The sequence below is a fragment of the Falco naumanni genome, chromosome Z (assembly GCF_017639655.2).
Source record: "Falco naumanni isolate bFalNau1 chromosome Z, bFalNau1.pat, whole genome shotgun sequence".
NCBI classification, from domain to species: Eukaryota; Metazoa; Chordata; class Aves; order Falconiformes; family Falconidae; genus Falco; species Falco naumanni.
In genome coordinates this window covers 35,591,710-35,605,997 of record NC_054080.1, presented here as the reverse complement: position 1 = coordinate 35,605,997, position 14,288 = coordinate 35,591,710, and the positions used below count along the sequence as shown (strand labels likewise).

Here is a 14,288-nt window from a genome sequence, read left to right as displayed (position 1 = left end):
TTATACCATTAGGCTTAAGACCACTACCTACAAAGCATAACAGAGTCCTCTACATTGAAAATAGAAAACCTTTCCAAACTTTAGAGATCTCAACAATAGTAGTTAAACTAGCGTGTATAGAGGTTGGCTACCCACGCCAGATGCACAGCATTCTTGGAGCATACAACTTCTGTTGTGATTTTCATAATTTCTGGACTGGCCAAATACTTCATACCAATTTGGCAGCCTCTAATTTATTAGTTTCAGTAAAAATAGTAAATCCTTGGAAGCAACTATATACAGTGCACCAACACAGAAAATTTAAGCACACAGAAAACCAAGCTCTGCTGCTGAACATGGGTTATTCTTATTTTATGTTTCAGACTTGACAATTTCAGTGATTTTTCTTCTGGAAGAGTGGTGTTTTGGTTTGTTTTTTAAAAATAACTTATCTTCAGTTAGTATTTTCAAAAAGCAGTATTAGAAGGGAATTAGAACAGCTAATCACCACATGAACAAAGTCTTACCTTGGCCCTGAAGGTGAGAAATGTCGAGACCCTCCTTTAAGCGGATAACAACTACACCATACTGAATGTCAAAGGCATCACTAAACGAAAGAAACAAAAATGAAATGTTATAACTTTTCCTTCCCCAAGGACCTCTTTACACACCCTCTTTGAGGAATTCCAGAGATTAAACACTGCTATTTAAATTCACAAATTATACATTTGTGTTCAATTCACTGATGCCGTTGATAATTTGGAATTGAAACTGAAATTAACACCATACCCTGAAAAGAAACACATAGAAAAGACATATTTTCCTTCTCCTCCCTCTCCCCCCCGCTATGTACACAGCAATAAAATAAAAGCAACATAAACACGTTTGTCCAGTCCTGTATAGAAGATGACAAGATACACTCAGAAATCTAAATTTATCTCCCCCATCAATAAAGGGTTGGTTTTTTTGAGTAGACTACTTGATTTGAGCTTGACATCGTTCCAAAACATTCGGGTAGTTAACAACGTCTATGAAGTTGTGAATCAGAATCAAATTAGCTGTAAGTTAGTTATAACTTGCATATTCCCACTCTATTTGATCAGGAAGGAACTCGCTCCTTTAAAAATTAAAGGGGGAAAACAACATTATTGTAGAAACAAGCAAAAAACCTGAATTGCTGCATAAAAGTGGAGTAAAATGAAAGACAGGAAAATCCCAAGATATAAGACAGAAAAACATGAATTTAATTATACCATACAGTTTGCATTAGCCATTAATAATCAGTCCTTTAAGTATAAATATCTCACTACAAGCAACCATATATTTAGAGAACTCCCTCCCATGTAATTTCCATAGACAGGAATTTCTCAAGATTTCTCTCTTTAGACACAGAAAGATGATTAGAAATGTTCACTGTATCAACATATTCTGTCATAAAGATAATTGAGGTTGATTTAAGAAAATGTTTTATCCATCAGCAAACTTTTAAAATTTATTAGTTTGTTAAAGTTGTACAGATTAGATTTCTATTGTGTGCTTCAGAAACTTTCAATTTCCTAAAGATTTTTCAGAAATACACTTGACCTGCAGCTATTACCTCCTGACACTTCTCTTTCAGGATGTAACTTAATGGCCTTGACAGGTCTTCCAGCACAAGGCATTCCAAAACACAATCTGAGAAAAAGAAAAAACTAAGAACTAACCCAACACGTTTCTTCATTTTTTATTGCATTTGGTGTTCTGTCTTTTCTCTTCATGAACTGAGAGAGTGGGAGGGTATGATTTTTTTTCCTCTTCTAGTCTCTGCCTGTAATCCCCCATTCTCTCTCTTTTAAATGCACAGTAAATGAGAAGTGTAAAGCACAAATAAAGTGGGACAAGCAACACTTACAGAAAACAAAAAATCTTCTGTTTACACGCAAGGAGCAAGTTTTGGTTTTCTTGTTAAGTAGCACAAGTTATTCTATCAAATTTTTCAGCTAGAATTGGTCTGCCTTTCAGTACTGTCAAGTTATACCGGGATTTCCTTTCCCATCTCTTTTTGGCCACCATAATTACTTAGGGTGTCAGTGCTGTGTGTCTTGAAGTATTTTTTGTATAAGAGAGCAAGAAATGGTTTAAGAGAGGATTCATTCACTGCTAGCTACACTTAATCTGAACAGAAGTAGTATTGAAAAACCCTGCTTTCAATAAAACATGTGCTTTACAGAATTCAGCAGACTGGCGCATAAAACACTAGGCTCCATCTCTGCAGACAGTAACTCAAACTCAGACCACTGCCACAACTCTTTCTAGATGCAGAAGTTGTTATTGTATAGAAGTCTAATCTGTTTAAACTATGAAGACTTGCTTATTCATTTCCATATCAGAAAAAAACAAGATATTGAAGACTGCTGGATCAGCAGCATGGAAAATCTGAGTCTACCTGGAAGAGGCCTCACACAACTAAGATCACCTTGACTTAGTACCAAATGTACTGAAATGAAACAGAAGAGGTTCACCTCTGTTTTCTACTTACTGGAATAAATTGATATAAGTTTCAACATCTCTCATGTCACTTTGTCTCCAGTTTTTCTTAAATCCAACAACAAGGGTGTTAGGTTTCATTCTGCCCAGACCAGCAGCCTAAGGAAAAGAAAAATAATAGTTTTAAAAAACGTGTTATTGAAACAACTAAAGGTTCTATTGTTTTCTTATAGCAGAAAACAAGTGGGTTTAGTCAAAGTTTTAAGAATTAAGAATTAAAACTTCCAATTTTGATGTTCACATTCACTACTTTCATTCGAAAAGTAATAAAGAAAGGTGTACCTGCATTAAGTATTGTCCTCCATCCCTCAAGTCCTCGGCATGTACTGGCGCATAGAAAGCCTTCATCTTGTTTTTAATGAGCCATCGCTGGTATTTAGCCAAATCAGTTGACAGTTCCTTCATGGCTTGTCTCCGGGGGCCCTTTCAAAATAAGGAAATAAAGGGAAGAGGGAACAAGAATTATCAGTAGTAAGAGTAACAAAGCCAACCTCCACACACACACCCCCCTTTTTTTAATATTTCACTGCTAGAATCCAATTCAAGACAAATCTCCAAACATGCTTCCATGCTATCAAAAAAAACCCAAAAAACAAAACCTAAAACAAAATACAAGGCATTATCAGCAACAAGGAGTGGACCAGATTCTGATTTTTAGGAAGAGGGCTGCTCAAGCTTTAGCAACTTTGTTCCTGCAAAGCACATCCCATCACTTCCCCAGCAGGTGGCACAAGTTATCCAAAGAATAAAGCAGTTTTAAAAGGAAAGGGCTGTGTAATGAAACATACACAGATACAGGATGACTTCATATTAAGCTTTATGTGTATATTTGTTTCAAGCTGTACAAGTGTGCCTCTGTATGTAATTCTCATCAGAAAGCCTTTATCACAGCAATGTTACTTCTGCAGTTTTATGTTGCAGTCAAAGTCATCTCCTCTTCATATACTTTCTTTTTATTATTTCCATGAGGACAAATTGTTGTGTTCCCCCTAGATATCAAAATGCAGAGGTATATATATACCTCAGAACAAAGTATATTCAAGGACACGGTAGTCCAGTTTTTGCAAAAGGATACAGACTGACAAAATGGTCGGAGTTAGTGAAGAACAAGGTAGTGGCATCCTTCTTGTAGGAAAGCAATTTTAAACAGAGGTAGGGTATGTTCCCTGAATATCTCTAATCAGAATTGCTTTTCTACGGGAAGGATGACACTACCTTATTCTTTTCAGTACAGTCCTGCTTTTGAAAGCTGGTAATTCCATCTGCCATATCTTCCCTCACTTACTATTATGCAGTTTGTCCTTTGCACTCACTGAAGTTTTAAGTTTGTATAAACAATTACAGTTTCTGAAGCTAAAACTGGCCAATTTGCTTAATAAACTGCATGTTCTGTGGATTGCATTAACTTGATCTGCTCTACGTGTTCATTAGATGAGAAGCAAGTCATATAGTAGTACATGTGGCAAATTTATATATATTTAAGAGTAATAAATTTGTACTTACAAGTTAAACTTGCTTATATGTTCTTAGTGATGTCATTGAAAAATTCTGGAAGCTAAGCTATATGATCCCAATATGCTGAAACATATTCACCAACGTTTACCCAAGATGCAATAGCCTCTCCATAACTAACTGAAGTTTTAGTACAGAATATGGTATGGCAGCCAACTTATATCACAATTAACACAACTCATGACAAGTTTGATTTTGAAGAACAGTTACTTGAAGCTTGCTTCCTTCCCCCCACCCCAAAACCTCTACAGGTCTGCTGTAGCAGATACTACTTTAATTAAAAACAAAGAGGAAGAACTGCTAAATTATGTCCTTGCAGAAAGAACAGCCCTCACACACATGCTCAACACCCCCAAAAATGCACACCTCATATCCTGACAAAAAACAGGGAAAGTCAGTGAAATACTAAGGGCTGAGCAGAAAGGGAATAGGAAAGAAAATACCTGCTCACATTACTGTTTCGCCTGCTGATGAAATTACTCTGATAACTGAAGGAACAAAAGACTACATGAAAGTTTAAGAGCAATTTTTAACTATTGCCAACATTGACAGCAAATTTACTGCTCAAGGTGGTTTACTTCAGCCCAGGCTTTGTAAGAAATCTGCAGAGGAATCAATCTCCCTGGAACAGTAACACTGGCATGGCAGGAAATCTAGCTGTATACTGCACATTATTTTGACCAAGTGCTCTGTCCAAAGCATAAAAGTCCATGAGGCTGCATGACCCAAGGACAGGAAGAGGCTCAGGCTATAATCCAGTGTTCACTTTACTCCTATAAAGCTTCCTCAGCTTTTAAGCATCAATGATCAAAGGATCAAAGGTACTAATTTTGCAACATTTCTACTGTAGTATACCCAACTGGAATAGTTATGACCCATACATGAATGGATCCTACCAGTAAATCTGTTTTTTTTGCACTCCTCAATGTCTAATGATTGCTTTCATTTTAAAAAAAAACAACACAAAAACCCCACCAAACCCACCAAGATACCCATACACAAACAAGAAACGCAAACAAAAAAATAAATAGGTTAAAAACCACCAAAACACAAAACCAAACAAAAAACCCAAGGTAACATTAAAGACAGAACACACTTACCATATGTACATGGCCACATATCATCAAGCCCACATTCTTGGTGAAAGCATGGACAAGGTGAAGCAAAGCTGGACGTGCACTTGGAGCACCTGTCATAATTAAGCACTGAGGTCTAGAATTGCGAATAGATGAGGAGAAAAAAAAAGGTTGGAATTAATTTCATCTGGAGTTGTGGGTTTTTTTTCATAAACAGAAGTTTCTTCCAAATACTGGCCATAAGAACAATCATCACTGGAGAGACAGTACTCTCCTCTACTTTTACAGGACTGTGTTAAATTAAGAAAAGATCAGTTTTTCCACAATTGTCATGAGACCTACGACTAATTTGTTCCAAACTTAGTAACCTTTTAAAATCTGAAGGTTTACACATTTAAAAAGATCAGAAACATATTTTAGACAAGACTAGGTCAGAGGAATTATTTTCTTCGCCCATTTGTAAGTCACAACCCTTTGCACCTTCTAGATTAGATTCTTCTGTGCCCAACAGAAAAACTGGTATTGCATGCCTTTTTATTTTTACATTACTGAAAAGTCAGAAGGTGAAGCCAAACAACGGCAAGTAAGTTATTCTAGACAACTTCCTAATCAATTTTAAAAGATGAAGTGTCCAGACTTCAGAATCCATTTCAGGAGATAATTTTTCATTTCATATGAATCACCTGAAATCACCTGTCTATCTCCACAGCAGCTGCAGTTCACTTTCCATATTAGAATCACATTGAGTTCCCACAGCCACTTCTCAGAAGACTTGTTCTCTAGACCCTTCACCAGCTCCATTGCCCTTCTCTGGACATGCTCCAGCATTCTACATTCCTCTTGATGTAAAGGACCCAAAACTGAACATGGGATTTAAGGAGCAGCCTCACCAGTGCCAAGCACAGGGGGACCATCACTTCCCTAGCCCTGCTGGCCACACCGTTTCTGGTACAAGCCAGGATGCTGTTGGCCTTCTTGGCCACCTGGGCACGCTGCTGGCTCATGTTCAGCTGGGTGCTGACCAGCACCCCCAGGTCCTTTTCTGCCGGGCAGCTTTCCAGCCACTCTACAGGATTACTGTAGCGGTGCATGGGGTTGCTGTGGCCCAAGTGCAGGACCCAGCACTAAGCCTTGAACCTCGGACAGCTGGCCTCGGCCCATAGATCCAGCCTGTGCAAAACCCTCTGCAGAGCCTTCCTACCCTCAAGCAGATTAGCATTCCCACCCAGCTTGGTGTCATCTGCAAACTCAGAAATAATTAGATACTGAACTCCTCTAGTTTAGAATGTATCTCTAGAACTCAATTTTTTTGCCCTAGCTTAGAAACCAGTGTCAGGAGAAAAATAGCTCTCCTAAAGCCACTGTGCTTAAAAACTGCCTTACATTAAGATCTGTATTTCCTTAGGAAAACTATTTTAAAAGCTTGAAACTCAGAAAGCTATATTGTAGCTTCCCAAACGTAACAGCTGAAGTACTCTAATGGAATCCTAAATACATATGTAACAGCAGAGCATTTATTTACTGTATTAGCACAAGCAGAAAGTTGTATTTGGTAAGAATTTTCCTATAAAGCTTTTTTCTACATCAAAGTTTGCAACCCAAAATACAGCTGACAGAAGTAAAGGTTGCAATGCTAATCACAGATAGGTATTGCATGTTATTTAATGCCAGCAAGTCTGAACATTGCTGCTCTTGATAACTGAGCAACAAAAAAGTTTCTGAACGTAAGACTGTTTCTTCATGTTAACAATGCAGCTTGATGTAACAGGTAATACAATGTTTGTAAATAAATCAGGGATTTTAATATCACATTAGGACTTTGGGCTTCTGAAAGAAGAGCTATTTCATAATTAAACTTCAGGTTTTGTGGTTTATACCTAAAACAGCCACCTCCTTTCAGTTTGGAAGTGGAAAGTCCATTAATATTCATATTAATACAGTTTTAATTTAGTTTTGCAGTCATTCTTTGAGATTGTGCCGGTACCTATCATGATCAGTTGACACATCTAATTTCAACTATCTGTATGTATTTAACAGACATTGTAAGTACTTATCCTGTATATCAAGAAAATTTAGTCACTTGCAGGAGAGGCTGTGTCAGAATTGGGAGCATTTTCCCAATTGACAGGAAATACCATAGATCTTTAAAGTGAAAAACTGTGTTGCTGCCATGTTCTGCATCCTGGACTTAACCTCAGTGAATGGCACCTGTATCAAGAATCTCTCCCCAAACTCACTCATTAATTCCTGCCCTAAGTATGCAAAGTTTCTCAATGTTCAACAGAAGATTTTAGTAGCTAGATTCTCTTGCTAATATGCTGAGCATAAGAGAATAATATACTTCTGACAGCTGCAGCTGCAAGGGATGATGGAGATTTGCTAGACCAAGTGTCAACACTATAAATCCTTTGCTGGGCATAGACAGAATGTAGGAGGTAACTGCCCTATTTCAAGAGACAGGTCAACTGAACCTCCACCCCTGGAAATACACAAAACTTGACTGGATATAGCCCTGAGCAATCTGATGTAACATCAAAGTTCGATCTCACTTTGCAGCTGGATCTGTGGGATTGCACAAGACCATATGGTAGAGTAATATTCAATCTATGATTATTTATTTGGAGGAATTACTTTTAAGTCAGTAATTTTTGTTAAAATTTTTTGAAACATCCTTCTTCTGTAACAGCTTATTCTAGAGAAGTTTTCTATCTGCAAGATCAAAAACTGCTTCCTTGAGTAGGAGCCTTCTGAGCAGACAACATATCAGTTCTCTTCTTCGATTGTTTTCCACACAACTATGTAGCCTGTCTGCTGTTACAGAAGTGCTATGACAGAATATGTCTAATGTGAAATAGCTGGTGTTGAGAACAACATCCACCTAAAATCTTGAGGATTTTAGGTTAGATCAGTTTTATCCCAAGAATGTGGACTGAATGCTCATTAGCAGTTTGGAGCTAATGTTCCAATTCAATTTCAAAAAGTAATGCAATTCACAGTTCACAATGCAAACGATGACACATCTAATGATAAGCAGGCATCACCCATAGACTTGCTTCTAAAGTGCACTCTTAATCAGAAATAAAATACTTAACGTACATTAAGTCCAGAGGATGTCCACTGTGATGAAATTCAAAGTTCTTATAACCCACAGCAGATGAACAGGCATTTAATGGAAACACTGATAACAATCATTGTGACAGTACCCTACTGAATACATGTAAGTAATCTCCTATGTCTTTAATATTAACTGTTACCTAAAGTTTTTCACGTGATCTTCCACTCCCGAGAGCCGAATAGAATGCTGTAGCGCATTCAAGTAAGTCAAAGCTTGCGTTGAGGATCCCCAGTTCACATCTGTTGGAAGATTTGAGATTCCAGTTACTTTATTTAAAGCTGTTCATCATAAAACTACATGATGGAAAACAGAATGTCAAAGACCAACTGAAAACAAAGACATTTAAGCTACATCTTGGTACACTCTACGCAGTACTAGCCACCAAACCCTACAGCTAAATAGGCAATTCTGTTTAAAGGTAACATTTCTATGTAAGTTTTAGCAAACAAATTACAAGTTTGATACTTTACAATTACAGGAAGAAAGAATTGCGGGGGTTTTCCCCAACTTTTCAAAGATTGTGACAACTTCAGAGTAAAAAAATATAACACTTCAGGAAAAAAATGCCATGTTTAGTTGTTTTCTTACTACAGCAAAGGAAAAAGAAGTCTCAAAACATTGCCTAAAGTCTTTCTGTATACAACTTTTCCTGCAATTTTCATTCAAATGCTTATGTCTAAATGCAAGGCATGTATCTTAATAATTTGGGAGGAGAGGGAACAACATCGGTGACTGTACAGGCATAATTACATTTCACTACAATTAAAAAGCCTGAAACAGAAGTTTGAACTGGTCAGCCAAACAGAAATAAGTCATCTTTTTTTTTTTCCTAAAGGCTATCACTTTTTTCCTTCTTCTATATCCCTCTTCCCCCCACCACAACCAAAAGAAGCCCCTAAACATACCTGGTTTCTTGTAAGTGACATAAATGTAGAGTCCAAGGACGATGACATATGTTAGAAGTGCTGCCCACCAATTAATGACAAACATCACAATGCAGCACAGAACAGCTCCAACAAGAGAAATCCACATATTGTAGTATTTGAAAGCAGGCCGCCAACCTAATCAAAATATAATTTGGAGAATAGAAAAGAGGGGGTAAAGTAATTTAACCATTACTTCAAGCAAAGGAAGGTGCTACCCCTTTTTTTCCTTCCCTAGTGTTCTGCATCACCTTTCATGTGAATGTGTGACAGTTTCAGTAATGTACAAAATAGTGTCTTTGGCACATTTATGCTTTCAATTTTCCAACAATATTCAAATGAATTTGTACCTTTCTTACACAGATATGTAAATGTTCCTAATTTTGCCCTCTAAAAGTTATCTCAGAGGGGAAGTTTGAGCATGCTTGTGCCAGTATGTCTATTGAATCAGGCTACATGAATCTTTGGCAATAGCTTGCCTGACAATTGATTTTTGCTTTCAAAAGTAGCATAACAAATCATCAGCTTGTGACTCTCTCACGCACTATTAACTAGTAAAAATACACAACTAGACATTTTCACATGGACAGAAATTTTCACCACATTAAAAGGAAAAACAGTAGAACCTGAATATGTCAAAATGTCACTGTTTCACATCCTTGTTTGCCACAAATTTGTCAAAAGTCAGGTAAATACCCACACACACTCCCACTAGCACACAGAAGATTCACAAGAGTATTAAACATAGGACTGTTGTGTAAACAGTTATGCACATGCTCTAACAAAATGGTACCTACCAGTTCAGCAACTTAATAAGCTTTTAAGGGTATTACCTCAGTACAAATGCATAGTGGACTGGATATGATATATATCTGTTCTGCAAGTACTTGGTTTTGGCTTGTTCTTATAATCTAACTAGCCTCCCACATCAAAGGCTATAAAAACGTTGCAATACCACCTGTAATTCCAGTTTCTTCTGAACTAGAAGATAAAAAATTATCAGAGAAATCCAAACATGACAAAAGGGTGGTTCCTGAATGCCAGATACTGAATTAGCAAGAAAGCTTTCTTAAAGAGTTCCTGAATAAATGCTGAATTATCTTGTGTTCCCTCAGCAAAGATGACAAAATTAGTAGCTCCCAAGCTTGCTGGGTCACTCAGTCCTGAAAATTTCAGAAGACCCAAGTACACACCATATTACACTTTTAATTCGGATGCACCATGATAGTCAAACAGGTATTTAGTAACTAAATTAAACTAAAAAATAATTTATATTAATACCTTTTAAATTGTATTTATGCATAAAGAAATTGCAGGTTAAACTCACCCCCAAAATGTAGTTCCTACCTGGAGATTTTGCAAGAGAGGCATGGAATACAGAGAAATTAATCAAGGCATATGAGGCCAAGAAGAAGTTAGAAATAATTGGAGCAATAACATTCAGTTCAGCTGTAAAACAAAAAACAAAGTAGGCTGTTATGAAAGTTATCATCCAATGTTGTGGATTCCATAGTAAAAAAAAAAAAAATCTGCTACAACTATTTTCTGATGTACTCTACAAAGAAAGTTTGCTCTTCCTGTTCAACGGACAGCACTATCATCTTAATGGTCCCTTAATTACCAAGTTATATTTTAGTTGTCAGGAAATGTAACTTCTAGTTTTAAAAATATAAACATTTCTCCATACTACCAAGTGTTCCAGGACTGTCACTTTCCAAGCACTACATACTTTCTCAAAATATTTCATTGAGAAAACTTCTTTCTCCACCATGGCTTGATCAAATACTGCACCAATACACTGGGTTCTGAACACCAGAAACAGTAGTCTGAGCATTAATATGTCTGCAGTATGTCTCCAGCTCAATTCTCAAACAGCAAAGAACAAGATACTAAAAGTTTAAGAGACAACCAGCTACAGTGAATGGCAACAGCAGACAAAGTTAGTGTGAGCAATGTCACAAAGATGTTCATCTGCCCATATTTTAAACGAAAAGTCACAGCAGTAGTGCTAGTATAGTGCATTATTAAAGACCAATACCATCATAACAGTGACAAGTACATCCTTTTTAGTGAAACAAATGGAAGAACCTGATGGTCTCCTTTCCTTGAGGCAGTATGTACAAATTGTTTATGTGTACTCTCGGCACCAAAACCCAGGTATCAAAATGCAGACTCTGCATTTCTACTTGTTGTAATAAAGTTTGCTAGTCAGCATGTCCCTACTGCAGCATCATGGGTATACCTGTGCCTTACGCAGACTTGGGGGAAGGATGAAAGAGCAAACTGGGAAAAGAAGTTTAAAGGCAGTGGCACAGGACCCATGCATGGACACAGCACAATTAGTTTGCCACCTACACAAAACACACGTAATTCTACCTAGACTATCTTTACCTTTAGCAATCGCAGCATCAGCACTCACCTCTACTGTTTGTAACAGAAAAACACACTTCAAAAAGTATTGTTCATGCAAGTTTGCCACTTACTGAAGCTGTAATTATTAGAAATCTGAAATAAACTTTCATATTTACAAGATATAACATCTGTCAGCCTCAAGCAAAAGATGTATTTTTATGGATTGGTGGTATTCAAAGACAGGTACCTATGGTTATTAAGAAAAGTGCAGTATTGCTACAGTTCAATTGAAATTTATCATAGTTCTAGACAGTTACATCTAGAAGATAGGAGAAAGTAACCCTCAAAATAAACAGGTTTAGAATGCTGGCTTGGAATTAAGCTGTGCATTACACCTCTAGGACACTGTTATCAAGGCATGATATAGAATTGAATGCTTTGTAAAGAACAAAAGAATATTGAGATTTATTATAATTTCAAACTAACCAATTAGTATGAATCCAAGAGCGATTAAAAATGTTAGAAGATATCCTCTCAGTGGTTCATTGTTCTTCCCATAGCCTTTAGCAAACATCTGAAATCCTGGATAAATGTTGTCCTTGCACAAAGCCTAAGAAAAAATAAAATTCAAGAGTCAGCATGCATTTTGTTCAAAATGTATCCTTTCTAATGCAGTCCTCCACTGCGTATTATCTTCCTGAAAGGATGTTTATAGCCACCATGTACTAATGCTATTTTCAATTGTCTTTGCAAGTTGACATTTTGCATTTCCAATATTCTATCCTTTAGTAATTTCTACCTGTAAGAACAAGCTTTGCTCTTCTGTAAGTAATTGACTACATGTGTCTTACAGTTACAAAGGGTCCTTCTTTAGAGGCAATGTTTTCTCAGGAAGTGGAAAGTTTGCCCTATGCATCCACTAGTTCTCTGCATCAATACTTGTGCTTCTATTCTGCAACAAAATCCATTCTATGTTTGACAGCCCACTGAACTTTTGGGAAAGAAGGTCATTAGAGGACACTGAGGCCTTACCCAATTAAGAGAACTTGTAAGAGAAAAAATGAGATTAAATGGTTGAAAGAAGGTAAAGCAAAATACATTCAGGAACACCAACAAAATCAATCTAAATTATTTAAGTGAGAACTGGTACACAATTATTTCAATAATGTATTCTTTGAGGATTAAGATTCCACAACTACAGGTTCTACTTCATTCTGTCCTCTTCTATGATTAGTTTGAGAAGTGAACTAATCTATTCTCTTTGTAATGTGCTCCACTGTTACTGACAACAAACAACATCTAAAAGGAGTTTGTAGATTCCTGTAATGTTAGTTACATTTACGACTAATCTCTAAACTAACAAGAAACATGAAGTCTGGAACAAATTATAGTCTAGCTATGTTTAGTAACAGTAACACAGTTTTCCCATTCTAAGCAACTGGTATGTCAAGTATTATGAACCATGATGGCAGTATGTCAGAGTCCCCTTCCAAAAATTCTGATTCAAAAGTTAATAAAATTTTTTCTTTAAAAGATAATGGGTTTACTTCCATACTTACCTGGAAAATCTTGGGTGCACTCACAAGGGACGCTAATGCAGACGACAGGGTGGCTGAAAAAATACCTGCAGATATCAGTGGTGCAAATCCTGATACCATGCTCATCACCTGGAAGCAAAATAATTATTGTTTAAAACAATATGAAAGTAAATGGCTGGCAACAATAACTACAGAAAAAGTAAATACTATGTAGCCCTCACTTAAAAGCTGTTTGAGTATCACACATTCCTATCAATGAATGAACAAGGGACCAAGCAGGGGATATGAATGGATCCTCATTTCAGAACAAGAGAAGGTAGTTTTCCACACAATACATAGTCCAACCATGTAATTCTCTGGTCAAAACAACCAATAGCAAAAGTCTCCATGGGTTCATAAGAGGATTTAAAATAAATTATGGAAGAAAAATACATTGGAATTTGTTACCTATTTTGAACTAGCCTACTGCTGAATAACAAAGTCTCAGAAAGCCCAAGTGACAAAACAACTGAAATCAGGGAACATCTTGGGAAAACTGATTATCTTTCTCAACATCTCCATCACTTTAAGTTACATTTGTTTTACATGCAAAACCACAAGGCCAGGAGAAACTTGCTTCCTATCTCTCCAAGATCACATCTTAGGATGCCTTTGTAACCCTGGTGAGTGGAATACAATATGCAATTCTTGGTAGACTGGATGACTAACAAAATAAATGCTCAGTAAGTTAAATGTAAAAGAACAGTATTGGTAGGACATTAAATAAATTCCAAATTAGAACAGCAGTTTCTGTCTAATTGCCATACAGCCTAAAGACCCTCTTATACCATTCTACTGATTGCTTCCATACCACAGCTGCATGAGCTTTGCATGCGTCAAGTGAATTAAGATGCAGAACTATCTATGTATTTAAGAAACAATCATGGTTTAATAGAGTACTTTCCTTTATGAAACAAAAGCCTAAGCTGTTTAAAGGCACCTTGTGTTTAAGAATGTGATACCACCTTGAAAAAGCTTGGGTTTAGTCAGTGAACCAAATTCAGCATGGTGCCTTTCAAGCACAACGTGTCAGAATGAGGTTCTGCATCGTTTGCACTGATTACTTCGCTCTTTTATCCTGATAACCTCACCTACAGTTATCATGAAAGGGACTGAGGGAAGGCAAAAAAGATCATGCAGAAGTGTTTAGTTTTCAAGTTACTGTCACCTGAAGTAAAATCTCTCTAAAGCAGTCCTACTAGACAGGATATGCTCTCAGAAACAATAT

General features: G+C 36.8%; 1 protein-coding gene across 1 annotated transcript in view; it reads right to left on the bottom strand.

The window, feature by feature from the left end:
* SLC12A2 (solute carrier family 12 member 2) overlaps positions 1-14,288 on the bottom strand; it is a 61,826-nt gene that overhangs the window by 12,525 nt on the left and 35,013 nt on the right. The window contains exons 11-19 of the mRNA XM_040579707.1: positions 13,043-13,150; positions 11,970-12,093; positions 10,479-10,580; positions 9,114-9,269; positions 8,348-8,447; positions 5,118-5,229; positions 2,788-2,928; positions 2,498-2,604; positions 507-586 (exon numbers count right to left, since the gene is read on the bottom strand). Coding sequence (XP_040435641.1) covers positions 507-586; positions 2,498-2,604; positions 2,788-2,928; positions 5,118-5,229; positions 8,348-8,447; positions 9,114-9,269; positions 10,479-10,580; positions 11,970-12,093; positions 13,043-13,150 — 1,030 coding nt within the window. The remainder of the gene's footprint in view (positions 1-506; positions 587-2,497; positions 2,605-2,787; positions 2,929-5,117; positions 5,230-8,347; positions 8,448-9,113; positions 9,270-10,478; positions 10,581-11,969; positions 12,094-13,042; positions 13,151-14,288) is intronic.